At 35.0% G+C, this 18947-nt stretch overlaps 2 protein-coding genes across 2 annotated transcripts; one reads left to right on the top strand and one right to left on the bottom strand.

Moving 5' to 3' along the window:
• Positions 1-8401: 8401 nt before the first annotated feature.
• Positions 8402-9334, top strand: LOC101550817 (olfactory receptor 4P4-like). Its single transcript, XM_004621633.2, has one exon. The coding sequence runs from the start codon at positions 8402-8404 to the stop codon at positions 9332-9334; it is 933 nt and encodes a 310-aa protein (XP_004621690.2).
• Positions 9335-13732: 4398 nt separating this feature from the next.
• On the bottom strand, positions 13733-14662 carry LOC101550556 (olfactory receptor 4P4-like). The gene has a single exon (XM_004621632.2). It carries the CDS (start codon positions 14660-14662, stop codon positions 13733-13735), a length of 930 nt encoding a protein of 309 aa, XP_004621689.2.
• Positions 14663-18947: the final 4285 nt, after the last annotated feature.

Here is an 18947-nt window from a genome sequence, read left to right as displayed (position 1 = left end):
TTTGTGTGTGTCATGAAAAGGACCTTAGTCCACTAATAGGAATATCTGGATTTATTCAACACTACTAAAACACTTTTACTTTCCTTTGACCATTTGCAGCATTGTTGATTAATTGCATTTATTCTTGGTATAGTGTTCTGGATCTTAGTTAAGGAAAATCATCATATTCATAGGTTTTTTTTATGCCTATTCTTTCTTTTAGGATGTTGCATAAATAACTTGTGTGGTATAAACAGTTTTCACCTAACAGTAAAATCCAGTAGACAGAATGAATAATGAGCATTGTTTAAAAATACTGTAAAATAAATAACAACCCACTAATGCCTCTGCCTAAAACAAAAAGTAGGGCAGATATATTTTAAAATATTAGAACATTCGAGAGCACTCACATGTGGGAGAATTAAGAAAATATGTGAGACAAAAGACAGGATAAGATTCATTCTCCTCAATGACTTGAGAAGATTATTCAATTTGAGTTGATCTCTAGGCTCAATATAAACATGATTCAAGCCTGAGTAAAAGTTAAAAAAGAATACCTCAGAATTTACCAATCTATGCCCTAAAAGAAATGTATATGCTGTTTACAAGGGACTCACTTCACATCTAAAATAAATAAATTTTTAGGCCAGTTAGGTTTAATGTGAAGATGAAAAAAAGATATATACATTGACCACACTGACTACTATACATCAAAATCATAAGTATTGTTATTGTAAACATGTTATCTTAACTACAACACTTAAAATTACTAAAAAATACATTGCTGTAAAAATATATATACTACACATCTAGTGACCCCCAATTAGTATCACTGTAGTAATACTCAATAAAATAGACTTAAAGCATTATATAGGACAGATCATACAACGTTAAATGACAAAACTATTTCAGTAAACTTTAAAAAATTGGATTCATGGGGCTGGAGCAATAGCACAGCGAGTAGGGCGTTTGCCTTGCATGCGGCCAACCCAGGTTCGATTCCCAGCATCCCATATGGTCCCCTGAGCACCGCCAGGGGTAATTCCTGAGTGCAGAGCCAGGAGTAACCCCTGTACATCGCTGGGTGTGACTCAAAAAGAAAAAATTGGAATCATATGAACATTATTTAAATTTATTTGAATATTATTTAAATATTTATGAAGCTAGTGGTAACACAAAAGTGAAAACTCTAAAATTAAAAAAAGAAAAAATTAAAAAAGAAATGAGAGGTGTAGGAATTAGGCCTAATCACTGGAGCATATATCAGACAGGTGTGAGACTCTGAACTCAGTTCATGAAATTATATAGACAGACCCCCCCCAAGTATTCCTGGGTGTAGTCTTGCTGGATTCTTGAGCACCAGCATGAGTGAACTGATGACCCTTAACACAGTTGGATACCAATAGCTTAAAAATTGGTGCAAGCTCTGATCCATCAGGCCTGAACGTTAAGCCAACCATCATCAGGAACGAACCCAAAATGTCTTGAGCAATATTTGGAATGTCCCACATGAAGAAAATAAATAAAAGCAAGTGAAAAATATCAATAATTTATAAATAATCGGTGGGTCAAATAGAAATTATAGGAAACTCAAAAAGACATTTAAAGACAAATGAAAGTAGCACAACATACCAATATTCTCAGATACTATAAAGATATTTTTTGAAGGAAAAATCTATAGCTCTGATAGTTTCAATAAAGTTAAGAAAGAACTGACCCAGAAAGATCACTCAGAGGGCAAGTATACAGGCTCTGTATGGATACAGCCCGTGTTCAGTCCCGGCACTACGGGCACTGCCAACCACCACTAAGGTGTTGAAATGTCTAAATGTGTGAATCTCTAAATCAATGTGTTTATTTGTATTTATTGGAATATGTATTAGAAAAACACTTTCAGAATAGCTCCTGAGCACTGCTAAACATGGCACCAAAACAAAACAGAAGAATACAAATTGAGATGATAATTTAAGTAAAGTAAACCCTATATAAATACAATTACCAACATTTTATTCATTTTCTTGGATATAAGTAACCAAAGGAAACACATTGGAGGAATTCAAAAAAATAACTGCAACTTACAAAACATGCTGGCTTCCAATGAGAAGTGGAGAAGTATGGGAAAGATGGGTTTAGGGAGGAAATATAATAGTGTAATTGCACTATAATGTTATTGGTAAATGCAGTATTCAATACAACAGTGTACTTCAAAGTTTTTATAGTAGGTCTGGAGAGATAGTACATGGATAGGGCAGCTTGCTTTCCATGTATCAAGCCCAGGTTCAATCCTCAGCATCCCATATGACCGACCCACCACGAGTGATCCTTGAGGACAGCCCAATATGATGCCAAAACAAAAAAATAAGTAAACATTTGGAAATAGGTCTGTATAATTTTTAAAATGTCATAGTATTTGAAACCAATGTTAAAGCAGTGACATTTTATTTTAAAAAATACTATGGTTCAACACTCGCATTACACCACACACAAGAGTGAACACAAATGGATCAACTACCAAAATATAAAAGACAAAAATTTTTAATTATTAAGAGAAATTATAAATTGATCCTAGGCATCTCATATGGTCCACTGACCACCTTCAGGAGTAAAACCTGAGTGCAGAGCTAAGAATAAGCCCTGAGAAATTCTAGGGATGTCCCTCAAAAAAGCACAACAAGAAGCTTCTTCAAGCTTTATCAGAGTAATAATAGAAACAGCAGCAACAGTATCAAACTTAGCAGTAGTAGGTAGTAGTAGCAGTAGGATCCTTAAAGAAAGGAAAAGGAATAGGAGCAGGAGGAGATGAAGGATGTGGAGGAGGCAGAGGAAGAGAAGAAAGTGAAGTAAAACAAATATTGGCCAGGATATTTTTTAGAACCTCATGTAGTATTTGTAGAAATGTAAGCTAATATAGCCACCGTAGAAAAGAGTTCCACACAAAAAACCCAAACTGTCTATTCAATATGTATTTACCCTCCTCTATCACTCTTTATAACAAATTGCTTAATATAGGGACAGAATGAAACAGGTACTTCAACACCAGTGTTTCAAAATAGTTAAAAGGTGAAAATATTTTAACTATTATGAATATTTAACTATTATGAATATTTAACTATTATCAATAACTATTATTGTGATCATCAACAGAGAATGAATAAACAAAATGTGGAATAAGTGTACAGAGAGATACTATTTATTCATAAAAGTTAATGTCTGACTCAGAACTTAAAAATGTTAATAGACTTTATAGTATTGTACTAAGTGGAGTGGATCATACAATCAAATGCACTTGCTTCCATTGAATGAAAGGGTTTCATATAGGGATACTCACACAGGTTAGATTAGAGCATGACTAGCTTGAGGAGTAAGAGAATGGAATGCGTTATTGTTTTTTAAATGAATGCACAGCTTCCATATAACGTGATAAAATGTATTTGGAAACGTAGGGGTGATATTGCATAACTTTGTAGATACAATAGAAGTATGCATATAAAGTTGCTAAAATACCATATATACATATATATAAGAAATTCTAAAGGTATCTTATGTTGCTTAAAGCCTGTCTTTCTGAAAGGCTTCTGAGAAATTATAAATTAGAAATAATTATTACAACTAACTTATAAGTATCTTCTATCCTAGGATTGTAAAGTACAAGCAAGTTTTATTTGCTAGATTCTTGACAGAAAAATCAACACCTAAGTATTGAGATGAGAATACAAACTGTTTAAACTTTTAAAAGTGTTTTTATTAGAAAATAGAAGACGTATTTTGGGTATCTAGGATACTCTACAAACTTATTTGTGCTTTTAATATAGCTAAAGCATACTCAGTCCTCTTTCTATATTTCTTTCTGAAGAAAGGGAGTTATGGTGTTTCTGTGCAGGTAAAAAGAATTTTGCCCATGATTACCATTTCAAAGTGAAAGTGTGGGGCTGGATAAATAATAGGGAATTGTATTGTACATTTCCCACTCGGTGGGATCCCAGGCCCCCGATATGATTCTTCAAGTCCTCCAGGAGTGACCACTGAGCACCAGCTCTCAGCACCGCCAGGTGTGGCCCCCAAACAATGAATAAATTAAAAGTTAAAAAGATAAAAAGTTAAATTGAAAGGTGACATGATCTTGCATTTTTATGTACATTAGAAAACATATATCTTGGTTGATATAATTAGTTTTTAAATCTTTGAATAAAGTTTTTCTAAAAAAGTGCCCAGCTTCACCTCAGTCAAATTAACCCAATGGGAATTTTCACTGAGAGATTATATTGGAATAAATTTCTGCAAGATATATACTTCCTAGCAACACCTTCTGGAATTCAGACACAATTCTTATAGCTTTGGCTTTCATTATTTCCCATTTGTTATAGCGATAAACTATGCTACTAAATGTACGACTTAATGAGAGATAAGTGAAAGTGGCCAACCAAAATGGTAAAGATGCCAATTTCTTCTCTGGATATTAAAAAAATTATAAAAATAAGTAATAAATTTTCTTTAGAAATAAGTTAAAACTTATAGAACAGTTCAGGTAAGTCATATCTTTGGGGTTTTCCAGCATTGTATGTTAGTTTATTTATAAATGCTTGAATTATAGTTATAATTCCTTGAATATATTACTAATTTTGAGTTTATATAGTTGTGAATCATGCACGTATTTCTGACATATATCAAGTACATGGAGAGTTTTCTATGTGGAGTTACAATTACTCACAACTAACACTGTCATTAAATCAAGAATAAATATAGTTATAAAATTTGTTATTAATTGTCAATATAATCAGTATTTATATGGGATAGAACAGGGATAGAGAGATAAAACAGTGGACAATGCACTGTTACAGGTTCCAAGCCCAGTCAGGAGAAATTACATGCCTGCAGAGTGAGTATTTAGCCCTGAGCAAAGTAGGGTGTGGCCACAAAAAAAGAAAAGATTTTTTGTGAGTTGACTAATGTTTATCAAAATATTTATTCACGATTTATACATAATGAACTGTTAAAACTATTTTTTATCTACTTGGTAATATAAAGCTTCTCTTATGACCTTTTCAATGAAATTGAAAAATGATAATCTGCACTTTTATATAAAATTTATAAAGAAATTCCAAACAGGACATTGTAAGATTTTTTATGATTTGGGGGAATTTAAGGAGAAATATATAAAAGAGAAAGGTAGTGATTCATCTCACTGAAGGACCGAGATTATGAAAAGGAAAAGTCAGAAATACAAAGTATTTAAATAACTGTTCTGTTTCCTAATAATTTTCCTAACATATCATAGTTTTGAATTTCACATTTCTGTATTTATACATTATTTTTTAATTGTAACTCAGTAAAAGCTGGGATATCTGTCAGATTAAGAAGCGAATGACATCATTTGAACATTTTTCCAAGAGACATTGAAAACTAAGAATAAAGTCCAGTTTATTGAAGGGTGGGGGCCCTCGTAAAGCAACCAGCAGGCTTTCATGGTAAGTCACTTGGAACCTAGACTTACCCTGAAACATACAAGACAGCACTCAAATGCAGTCTTTGTTGTAAAGCAATGAAGTGAGTTAGCTATGGGGGAAGTTACAGGGATATCTTTGAGATAATTATTGAATGATTTTTGCTACCAAATATGATATTGGCAGAAATCAGTCTATTCTAAACAACAATCTCTATATATCATTCTAAAAATGTTTGTGGGCATTCTGTATTTTTATGTCATAATTCACACAATTAATAGTATTGGAGCTACACATTAAAATGAACTTCCAGCATACTCTAGTGTACTTCCAATGTACAGTGAGTAATTTCTCTTCCTGTACTTAATGAGATTCTTAGTCATTTGGTCATCTTTCTATTTCTGTCTTTGTGTCTCTTTCAACTACGGCCCAAAATAAAGCTGTTTGACTTCAAAAAACTTCTAAAAATAGAAATGAAATTCCATTTCATTCTTTCAAACATTTAAAGCATGCTTATTATTAGTAAAACCTAGTAAAAATATGCTTATTATTTAAAGTAACTCAAATATAGTAGTATGGGACCATAATGAAGAAATAGAATTAACATTTCAAAATATGATGAACCCAGATATTTTCAAATTGGTTGATATTTTATCTAATTCATCCAAGTGTTTCCAATTCCTAATTCAATTAGCATGCACTATATTGTTCTAGTTCTAGCAGAGAACTAGACTACTATAATTTCAGTGACATTTGGATTCAAACAGCTTGAAAACTCTGATTTCAGTTCATTCCCTACCTAGCAAAATACCAGGATATAGCTGACAATATTCAAGTCATCAATCACTCATTTGTATTTTCAGGACTAGATTTATTTTCCTAATTTAATAGGAAAATAAGGGCAAAAAGCTTGCATTTTTCTCCAATGTTTAGCATAGATATGAAGGCATAAAATGAGTTTTTCTCTGCTTCGCTTTGTTTTTTGTTATGTCCAGGGGACAGAGATGAGTCTCTGACTCTCATTATCAGCAGATAGGATTCCTCTGAAGAGATAAATCAAGAGCTGGAGAATTTAAAATTGCAAGCTATGAGGACCTAAAGAAAAAATATAAGACTCTGCTTTATTTTCTAAGAGACATACTTTATCAGCTTTATTCAAGGAAAAAAAAAGTGGGACAATAACCAAAAGGTAAAGTTTAACTTCTATCCTGATGTTTTTCGAAGAAATTCAGAATAAAATCAATACCAGCTACTGGCTCCTCTTAACAACAAATCGTGGATAGGGAGTCCCAGAGGATGTCTAGTTTAACTCCTACAATTTATATATGATTCAATTTAAAAGTCTTTTTATAAAGGTACCAACAGATAGTGGCTTATTTCTTTTTAGTAAGCAGTCAAATGTTTTAATGGATATTAACTGTTTGGGTATAATTAACTATTAAAAGTTGATAAATTTTAAAATGATATTCACGTATATAGATTTTTAACTGGCTTTTTATAAAATATTTGAAATAGAGTGCATAGTAATTTCAAATGATAGGACTGAGGTGGTACATCAGATAAGATTCTTGCCTTAACGAAGCTGATTGGGATTGAATCCCTGATACCACAGATGGTCCCCTTACCCTGCCTGGAGTGATCTATGAGAGCACAGCCAGTAGTAATGGTGTGAGGTCCAGGGAAGCCCAAAACTCAATAATGATGATAATATCTTCAAATTATTAAGAGGCACAGATGATAGTATTTGAGTCACATTTTCTTTTCTTTATTTTTTAATATATTGAAACATTCCAGGACCAGAGAAAAATGTTCAGTAGTATGGAGCACATACTTCACACACAGGAATCAAATACTGACATTAGGTGTCTCCCAGCCCTGCCAGCAGTGACATGAGCACAAAGCCCAGAGTAGCCCCTGAGCACTGCAGGATGTCGCCCTCCCATAAAAATTTTAATAAAAGATTTTCTTTTCACAAAATTTTTCCATCCCAATAAAATGAATTAGATGCCCCATGTGATTATAGTTTTTAAATAATTTTGGGTTTTGTCTTAAATATCTAAGTATTTTTAAAACAAAGCCATGTATTGACTTTTTTATTTTGCTCAACATTTGCAGTCATCCCTATAATTTTCTGCTTTCAAAGTGTGAAAAAATGGAATTGCAAGGTCTCCTTTTCAAATGTGAATTTATCTCTGATAAAAAAAAAGTCTCACGAAGACCCAGTGAATTGAACGAAGAAAGATTTTAGGTTACCTGAGGGGGGGGGAATTATATATATTTATATATGTATATATATATATATATATATGCACGGTCATCCCATTGTTCATCGATTTGCTCAAGTGGACACCAGTAATGTCTCCATTGTGAGACTTGTTACTGTTTTTAGCATATCGAATACGTCATGGGTAGCTTGCCAGGCTCTGCTGTGCGGGTAGGATATTCTCAGTAGCTTTCGGAGCCTTTTGAGAGGGATGAAGGAATTGAACCCATGTCAGCTGCATACAAGGCAAATAGCCTACCTTCTGTGCTATCACTCCAGTCCGTATGTATATATATATATATATACACCTATATACATATGTATATATTTATATATGTATAGATGTATATAGGTACATACACCTATATACATAGAAATATATATTTAACTTACCTGTGAGAAAAATATATATTAAGTATATATATGTATAGCGTTAGTGTAGTGTATTTTACAATGTTGATCTTCATCTCTAGTAAAAGCAAGATGTTTACCAGTAATTAATATTTTAAAGAAGTATGTTGGGGGAGGGAGGGAGACAGACTATTAGAAAGTTCTCCTAAAATTGTTGAGAACTGAGTTAAAATGTTATTCTTTGACCTTTGAATCTTTTATATTACCACCTGCCCCATGTCATGGAGTGCAAGACAAAAGAAAAAAGATCTCCAGCATAATATCATAATTTAACCTAATTTCAGGGGGCTACCAACTGCGCTGGATCATGGAAAATTTGAATAATGTCACAGAATTCATTCTCTTAGGGCTGTCTCAGAAAATGGAAATAGAAGTCCTCTGCTTTTTACTCTTCGTAGTGTGCTACCTGGCCATTTTGGTTGGAAACTTGCTCGTCATGGTCTCCATCACCTGCAGCCAGCTAATTCACCAGCCTATGTATTTCTTCCTGAGTTACCTGTCCCTCTCAGACCTTTGCTACACATCCACGGTGACTCCCAAGTTAATCATTGACCTCCTGGCAGAAAAGAAGACAATTTCCTATAACGGCTGCATGACACAACTCTTCACCATGCACTTCTTTGGGGGCATTGAAGTCTTCATCCTCACGGGGATGGCCTATGACCGCTACGTGGCCATCTGCAAGCCCTTGCACTACACGGTCATCATGAGCAGGCCCAGGTGTGAGGCCATGCTTGCTGCGTCCTGTGTTGGTGGCTTCCTGCATTCCTTTGGTCAGTTTCTCCTGGCCGTCTTTCTACCCTACTGTGGCCCCAATGAAATCGATCACTACTTCTGCGATGTCTACCCTTTGCTAAAACTGGCTTGCACGGACACGAGGAAAATTGGACTCCTGGTCATTGCTAATTCTGGCCTCATGGGCCTGGTCACTTTCGTGGTCCTGTTAATATCTTACGCTGTGATCTTATACACCGTCAGGTCCTACTCTGCGGAAAATCGCCGCAAAGCTCTGTCCACCTGCACTTCGCACGTCACCGTGGTCGTCCTCTTTTTCGCTCCGTTACTTTTCATTTATATTAGACCTGCGACGACTCTGCCAGAAGACAAAGTGTTTGCTCTTTTTTACACCATCATTGCTCCCATGCTCAACCCTCTGATATATACACTAAGAAACACGGAGATGAAAAATGCTATAAAGAAGCTATGGTGCCGGATCCTAGGAATAAAGGTAGTCAGTTGAAAGATATCGCTGATTTTTTCCGCTACAGACCTTTTTGAATGAAGACTTCTCTACCCAGAAATAATTTAAATATACAATATATGTCTAGGACAGTGGAATTAAGTAAAATGTATAGGACTAGGTATTAACAGATTTTACAATACCCAGTCCTCCTCACTGTGTGTTTGCTCCTCTGACTTTCTTATTTTAATCTACTCAGCCTCAATATTTTCCCTTGTCTTTCTATGGAATTGAAATGTTTAGCAAGAGATTTCAAAAGATGAACCTAGAGCAAATCAACATTGTGGGTCCACCTAGCACCTTGCTTTGTGACCACATTCATTGGTGCCATGTTCAATCTCTAAACAATGATTAAAAGAACTTTTAATATATTATTTGCAACACTTTCAGGAATATATGTTATGTACCAGAAAAAAAAATTCTTGAAAAACTCACCTTCTATTCTGCATTTTTGTCATGAAAGCATTCTGTACCTTCTTAGGTGATAATCACAGCCCCACTTGACAATATGCTCTTTGTTCTACTTTCTTTCTCAGTACTTCTTATATATAAATAAACTATGATCACTTTGATCTTGCCTCTTTAGAGCATATTGGTCAAGGCCAAGGGTCGTGGACCAAGGATTGCTTAATGACAATCAGAACTATGCACATGTCTAACAACATACACATACGTATATATGCATATATACATTTTAATGTGATATGAAAATGAAAATAGTAACACTCATACAAGTGATGGGCTAATATACTCTTATCCTTGTGCTCAATAAAAATGGTCTGTTGTTATTGCTCAATCCCCTGATATGCATTAATGAATACTCACATTTTCTTATCAATAGTAAAAAAAGATAAAAATGGAGGAAGCAAGTAATATCTTAAGCTCAATATACTACATGTTTTAACACTGTAAAAAATGTTTAAAGGAAATATTTTTCTGCAGCAATTTAAAGTCACCCATATTATGTTTTAGACTGGGTCAGGGCTGCCAACTATCCATCAGAAATTGCAAGGAACAACTCTGATTAGTTAAGACTGCAGAAGGTCTCAAAGGTTTTTACAAAATAAACTAACACAAAATACTGGCCTACAAGTATCTTATCAGATTGGTTTTCAATGCATAATGAGTACAATGAATTACCATTGATTGGGGCTCCTATAAATCACATATTTGGAGCGCTGAGGATAGTGTTTGGACAATATTAAAGTGTGTTAAGGAGCTAAGCCTGATTTTCTGCTTAGAAGTAATGCTTAACTGCTCTCAGGGATAATATGTCGTGCAAAATAAGCATCAAAACAGGGTCAGTGACATACAAGACAAACTCTTTAACCTCTACATTATCTTTCAGATACTTTCAGGGTTTCTTAAATGTATGAATAAAATAGAAAAAAATGGCATAGTACTGTGACTTTAAAACTGAGCCAATAGGGGCCGGAGCGATAGCACAGCGGGTAGGGCGTTTGCCTTGCACGCGGCCGACCCGGGTTCGATCCCCGGCATCCCATATGGTCCCCCAAGCACTGCCAGGAGTAATTCCTGAGTGCAAAGTCAGGACTTACCCCTGAGCATCGCTGGGTGTGACCCAAAAAGCAAAAAATAAATAAATAAATAAATAAATAAATAAATAAATAAAATAAAACTGAGCCAACAAAACTGAAAATTTTTATGTCCTAGAGATTTGAAAATGTCTAATATGTCTTTTAGTTGTTTATGATATTATGACAGTTACTCCAAAACTCTTGAGTGGAGGTTTAATAGTGATTTTGTCTGAGATCATCATTATAGCAGAAAGTTGCAAGACATTTTTCAGCATACAATAAGCAAAGTCTATACTAGAGGCTTAACACAGCCTATAAATTTGTCTTTGTTTCAGGATATTTATTCTCCAGTTACAAGAAATTATATTATTGAAAACTAAAATTTTACAAAATAATCAAAATGCTTCTTTTTAATTTTTAGTTTTGGATGACATTTTTAAACAGGGACTATTAAAACATTCAATGTAAAGGACTTTAAAAAAAGTACCAATCATGAATTAGAGTAATTTCTAAGAAGACTCCACTTTTGCACAGAATCACCTTATTATAACAGTTCTTTTACACTTAAGTAATTTCTCTCTCCAGGTATGTAATTAATATTATCATAACATTTTAGGGGGGAAGGTTAGATTCCTTGAAATTTAGCAAATGACTTTACTAAGTCTTCTATTCAGACCAACTACTTTTCATTGTCTTTGACCAATATATTTATAGTATCGATAGAAAAATTGACCTTGAAAATAAAAAAATCAGTACAAATAACTGTTCCTGAAAATAGAAGTTGTGCCCAATAAAAGATAACTGAGTATAGCACTGTAGCACTGTCATTCATCGATTTGTTCAAGCAGGCACCAGTAATGTCTCCATTGTGAAACTTGTTATTGTTTTTGGCATATCAAATATGCCACGGGGAGCTTGCCAAGCTCTGCTGTGTGGGAGGGATACTCTAAGTAGCTTGCCAGGCTCTCTGAGAGAGGCAGAGGAATCAAACCCAGGTCGGCCGTGTGCAAGGCAAACACCCTACCCACTGTGCTACCACTCCAGTCTGATAGCCTGCAAATAAATTGTTAATTTTGTTTTTTTGGGGGGCCATACCAAATGTTGTTTAGGGCTTATTTCTGGCTCTATGCTCAGGGATCACTTCTGGTGGGGCTTGGGGGACCACATGCAGTTCTGGGAATCAAACCTCTGTTGGATGCTTACAAGGCTTACCATCCACTATACTATTTTTCTGGAAAATAATTTTGATGACTACAAATTTATTTGGTCACTTATTACCAAACTATAAATACTTAGAACACTTCATTCTGTGGTGAACTAATGGTAACAAAATGATGTCTTGTTTATTCAGCATATTTGGCACAGTAAACTAAATCAATAGTTTTATGCCTATTGATCCACAATACCTCTTACTAAATGTTCACTATGAGGAACTTAGTCTAATTTTGCTGTTACAAATAGAACTTCTTACATCCATTTCTAATTTGTGGTTTTGGATTAGATGCTATTTTTTTTTGTTTATATCTATCTGGAGTATCATTGGAGCGATAGCACAGTGGGTAGGGTTTTTGCCTTGCATGCGGCCAACCGGGGTTCAATTCCTCCGCCCCTCTCAGAGAGCCCGTCAAGTACCAAGAGTATCCCACCCAGGGGCCGGAGCGATAGCACAGCGGGTAGGGTGTTTGCCTTGCACGCGACCGACCCAGGTTCGATCCCCGGCATCCCATATGGTCCCCCAAGCACCGCCAGGAGTAATTCCTGAGTGCAAAGCCAGGAGTAACCCCTGAGCATCACTGGGTGTGACCTAAAAAGCAAAAAAAAAAAAAAAAAAAAAAAGAGTATCCCACCCACACAGCAGGGCCTGGCAAGCTACCCGTGGCGTATTCGATATACCAAAAACAGTAACAACAAGTCTCACAATGAAGACGTTACTGGTGCCCGATCAAGCAAATTGATGAACAACCGAATGACAGTGCTTCAGTGCTATTCCTGTCTTACATATAGCTAGTGACTTAGCAAATTTAAAAACTTTTAAGCATTTTACCACTTCTTAATTTTACAAGTTTATAATAAACTCCACTTTATAAATTCAATAAAGTTGTCTCACAGACCTTTTGTCTTTCTCATTTATTAATACAAAAAAAATACCAGTTCAGGGTACGCACCAACAAATCATTACAGTTACTGATTGACATAAATTCTTTCAGTCTGAAAGCATTGTTTGATTATACTTGATCAATTATGTATTCACAAGTGTACATAAACATGCAAAATTTATAAGAGAGTTGTAGCTTGGAAGAAAATGATCACATGGTGAATTGGGAGACAGGAAAAGGCTTTATTACCAAATATCTGGCAGAATTAGAACAATGAGATGATTTTGGAAAAAAATGGAAATTTACTACAATAGTCAATGAGCAGGGAAACTGGAGAACAAAATAATATAGCACATGTATAGCAGAAAAATAATGAATTCATATGCATCCTTTAGTTCTTAGATGAGCAATATGGTTGTAGTTAATAGACATTTGAGAGTTCAATTATGGAACAATTTCATCATGGAGAATGAAAGGTGATCTCTGGGTTGCAACATATTGATAATATCCAAAGAAAAAATAATCAAATGACCATGAAAGAGAACTTGGACAAAAAATGATTACTCTGTAATTAGGGGAGACTTGGTGTAAAACAAACCAACATATGAAGACAGTGCTTCATAGTAAACTATAATGTCATAAAGCTGATTTCAGTGTTCACATATACTTTTGGTTAGAGCAAAGCTCATGATGTGAAATGCTTATGATGGAATAACTATTGCTTGAGTAAATTTAGTAATGTCAAAGGTGCAATTTCAGATGATTTACCTTCTGACCAAAAACATTTTCTTGCACCACACTTTCTGCATAGCTTTCTTCATCTCCATGTTTCTGAGTGTGTAAATCAGGGGGTTGAACATGGGGGCAATGATGGTATAGAAAAGGGCAAACACTTTATCCTCTGGAAAAGTTACAGCTGGCCTAATGTAAATGAAGAGGACAGGTACAAAGAACAGAACCACAACTGTAACATGAGAACTGCAAGTGGAAAGGGCTTTGCTTCGACTTTCCGCAGGGTACGCCCTGATTGTGTATAAAATCAGAATGTAAGAGAGCATTAAAACCACGAAGACCACCAGACCCATCATGCCTGAATTAGCAACTACTAAGATCCCAACTCTGTATGTATCCATGCAAGCCAGTTTCAGTAAAGGATAGGCATCACAGAAATAGTGGTCTATTTCATTAGGGCCACAGAAAGGTAGGTGGACAATGAGGAGACACTGAGCAAAGGAATGAAAAAATGCCCCCGCACAGCAAGAGATGACCATAGCATAACACTTCTGCCTGTTCATAATGACAGTGTAGTGTAGGGGCTTACAGATGGCCACGTAGTGGTCATAGGCCATCACTGTTAGGATAAAAACCTCAATCCCCCCAAAGAAGTGCATGGCAAAAAGCTGTGCCATACAGCCAGTGTAAGAAATTGTGTTACTTTCTGCCAGCAAATCGGTAACTAGCTTGGGTGTCACTGTTGAGGTGTAACACAAATCTGAGAGAGCAAGGTAATTAAGAAAGAAGTACATAGGTTGATCAATTAGCTGGCTACAGGTGATAGAAATCATTATAATCACATTTCCCAACCAAATAACTATGTAACAGAATGAGAATAGGAGAAAACACACATTTTTGATTTTCTTATTCTGGGAAAGTCCCAATAGAACAAACTCGGTGACATTATTCTTATTTTCCATGATCTACTGCAGTTAGGAATCAAATGATGTGTCTGAAGAAAGAAAATAAGAAGTCAGCATGAGAAACCCTGAAACATCCATAGAGTGAATGTGGAAGAAATGAATCACATATTTAATAAACTTTCTAAATTATGATTTTAAGATAATTGATTCTGTCCGGATAGGTTTATTATAATCTAAAAGATCAAGTTATTTCCCAGAGTGGAAGTAAGTAATCTCATAGGTACAGATGTTCAAAGCTAACAAATATGTTGTTAGTCATCTTACATCTACAAATAAAAAGCTTAGGGGAATGCTTTTGTTTTAATGGAGTAGTTTGCTGCTTTATAGTTTGACACAATCGGGTTCAACATGAAGTGAGTGAGGTGTGCAGTGCAATCACTGAATAGAGCTCTCCATTTCAACTTTTGACAGTTCCTAATTTAGAATTTTCACTGACTTAAAACTGCATTAAAATATTGAGTTACCCACAGTTGTGTAATTCTAGAAAGTAATCAACAAAACAGTACCAAGATAAGCCTAAATGCTGATATGTTTTGACTTACAATCTCTTTCTCTCTCTCTATAGAAAAATATATATACTTATTACATTCTATATTATATAGAGAGTAGAGAATGTAAGTATATATTATAGAGAAAGAAAGGATGTACTAGTTACATTGATATACTTACTATATAGTTAAATGTTAGTATATATAATTATATATATGTAAGTGTATACACAGAATATCAGGATGGAGAGATAAGACAGTGCATAAGGCACATGTCTGGCATGCAGCTGACCCAGGTTCAATTTCCTGCATCATATGTGGTCCTAAGCATAACCAGGAGTGACATATTAGCACAAAGGCAGGAGTAAAGTCAGTATACCGCCAAATTACCTTTTGTGTTCTCTATATAACTAACACTATTTCAGCTATGACAATGGTCATTAAATGCATATGTGAACGACCCTCACATACATAGTGATAGCATAGAGAAGAAGCAAAATAATTTGGAATCCATCTAATCTAGAATTCAGCTGCCCTGACAAATTTCTCCCTTTTTAATATTACATTTTACTATTGGTGTTCCATGCGATCCAGCTAAAAAATCAGGCACATTTCATGTAATAATCATAATTATGTACTCTTTTACTTTGTCTTTTTTCTTGGCATTATTATGAATATATTAAATAACAGTACATTTGAAAATCCTGGAAGCATTCCATAGCATTTTGCATAAAACAAACCAGTTATCCTAACAAGAGCTAAGTTAGATTTTATTATTGCTTTTGCTAAAGAAATACAGAGATCTTTACAATTTGGCTAAATACTAATAAATATAACATTTTAAAGAAAATTGTAATTATCTTCATCTTATTTGGATGCTGAAATTATTATTGAAACATTTTTATTGCTAAAAAACATATTAGCTACCTCCTATTCTTTCTTTTTACAACCAAATTGTCTTATCTAAGAAATAAATATTGAGGTGAATTTACCCCCTATAATAACAAATTTTCTTCAGAACACTAGAGTCAAGCCTTGGCTCAACTAACTAACTTATTTCTCTCTGTTTATTCTCTCTGCTTAGTCTTCTCATAAAATTTGATAATCAGATTTTCAAATACTAAAATTTTGTAAATTATAATTTTAAAAAATTCTGAATTACTCACTTATGAATTCCAAAATTCTGAATCACTTATATTATTGAGCATCAAAGGAAGCAAGAAAAGATGAATAAATATCTGTTCTATGTATTCCCTTATTGTTTTTTAATCCAGGCCCCTTTTTCTTTGAATTTTTATTATCTCCCAAAAGTTCAAATCACTGACTTGATTTCAATGACCTTTTTTTCTACTTTCCCTAACAGTTTTCACATGTGACATTAAGGCATTATTTTCTTTATGAATTTTACAAGAAAGATATGGGTCTTATTTTCATATTTCGTAAAGAGTATAATAGGCATTTTTTGAGTACGTTGAAGTATTAGAACATTATCATGTATAGCATTATAAACTTAGAGGAGGGAAATACATGCTTTTCCATTTTAATTTATGCATATATTGATAAATATAAGTATAGTTTTCCACTAAGTTTTTCTATGTGAAAGTAACATGTATTTAATGTAGTCAATAATAAATGTTTAGCAATATGTACTTTTAATTTATTTACTCACCAGGTGATTATCTCACTAGATACTTTCCTTTATCTCAGAGTGAAAGGTGACATTCAGTTCATTGGATTCAGTAGAGCACTGACTTCATTTCTAAGGACCAGTAATTTTTCACCAGCACTCAGCCCATGTGAATCCTCTTTCTGAATTTTTTCAGTTTTCTCTCTATATTGGAAAGCATCCTGGTTTGATTTTTAAAACTTAAAGAAAATGAAGTCATCAATGTCTTTTATGTTGAAACATTCTCGTGTTTGTTTTTTACCCCAAAGTTGTATATCCATCGTGGCTTTCCAGTTAGAAAAGTACGTATGTTTCCTATTGGGTTTCCAAGTAGCATTTAAAGCATGCTGGACCAATCATAACCACATCTCCATCTTTCTTTTTTCTAGGGGATGAGACATTTCCCAAAAGAAAACTTGGCCAATGTAGAGAAGAAATTGGTTTAATTCCTCATAAGTCTTTGAGAAAATCATTATGCTACTGTTGACATTCCCTTAATCTCAGAGGACTTTTATCCCAGACTTCATGCCCACCTTTATTTAATGTGAATAGGTCATGAAGCAGGTGATGCTCTTGAAACAAATACTGAGGGACTATAAATAAAACTGGAACAAAACAAAAATTAGAAGAACCAAAGAAGCCTAAGAAATTGATTTTGAAATCTGTGGTAGAGCTGAGTGAATATTTGTAAAGTGAGTGAAGTACTTCCTGCAGCCTAGTCCAATTCTGAACTGTCCTTCGTGTCCAATACCTAAACATAAATGAAAAAAACAAACAAATTCATTTATGATGGTCATGATAAAATGACTTTTAAGACTGCACATTCTGAGGGTCAGAAATCATGATGTAATGTGTGTATGTGCATGTGTGTGTGTTTGTGTGTGTGTCTGTGTGCATTTGTGTGTGTGTGTTTAGCAACATCCCTTCCCCTCCAGCCTCTACACCATGTACCTCCCAATAAGAGAAACCCTTTCAATCTTGACCCCAGCAGAGGAGACAATCCCACTAATTTCTATTCATTCTTGTTTCTATAACGGCAGCAACAACAAATAAACGTTAACTAGAATCTGAGCACTGGCATCTCATATCTCTGCAGAAGAAAGAGAAGAAAAAAATCAGCCCCAACAGTGAGTGGCAACAGTGGAAACACCATGTTAACAGGCCACGTTCTCAGAGCAGAACTGCATGCAGCTGTAGTCACAGAGCAGGATCACAAACACGTCTCTCACATCTCTCTCTCTATCTTTCTCTCTCTATTGAATCACCAAGAGACAAACAGATATAAAGCTGTACACGAGCAGGTTTCAGTCGAACAACACTCCAACACCAATCCTTCCACCAGTGTACATTTCCCACCACCAAAGACCACAGTTTCCCTCCCACCACGCCACTGCCACCTCTTCCCACCCCAGCCAACCCAGCCTGCCTCTATGGCAGGCACTTTTCTTACTTCTCTCACACTGTCTGCTTTGGGGCATTGTACTTTGCAAAACAGATACTGAGAGGCCAGCATGTGTGGTACTTTACCCACTTTCAGCACATATCTCCAATCCAGAGTGATCACTTCTAGCCTCGTTATCAAGTGATACCTTCTCTATTTCAGCTTCCCTCTTCCACAGCACTTAAGGCAGGCTTCCAACTGTGCACATGTCTTCCTGACCTTCATTTCTACTGTCGTTGGTTATTAGTCTCATATTGTTTGCTTTATATCTCACAAATGAGAGCAATCGTTCTATGTCTGTCCCTTTCTTTCTGACTCATTTCATTCAGTATGATACTGTCCCTATCCATTCATTTATAAGCTAATTTCATGACTTCATTTTTTCTTCATTTTCCCTTACAGCTGCATGGTATTCCATTGTGTAGATGTACCATAGTTTCTTTAACCAGTCATCTGTTCTCGGGTACTCAGATTGTTTCAAGACTCTGGCTTTTGCATTGGTGGGAATGCCAAATGTTTTAACCATATGGAAAACAATTTGGGCATTTCTCAAAAGTCTAGAAATTTAGCTTTCATATGATACCTCTATACCATGGCAGTTTTTTTGCTTATTTATTTCCACTCTGAGAGAAACCTGAGGTTCTTTCTTGGATACATTTTAGCTTTTTCTCTCTTTTCACATTTTTG

The sequence above is a fragment of the Sorex araneus genome, chromosome 6, assembly GCF_027595985.1.
Source record: "Sorex araneus isolate mSorAra2 chromosome 6, mSorAra2.pri, whole genome shotgun sequence".
NCBI lineage: Eukaryota > Metazoa > Chordata > Mammalia > Eulipotyphla > Soricidae > Sorex > Sorex araneus.
Note: the sequence above shows the minus strand (reverse complement) of the source record. Positions and strands in the feature narration are given on the sequence as shown.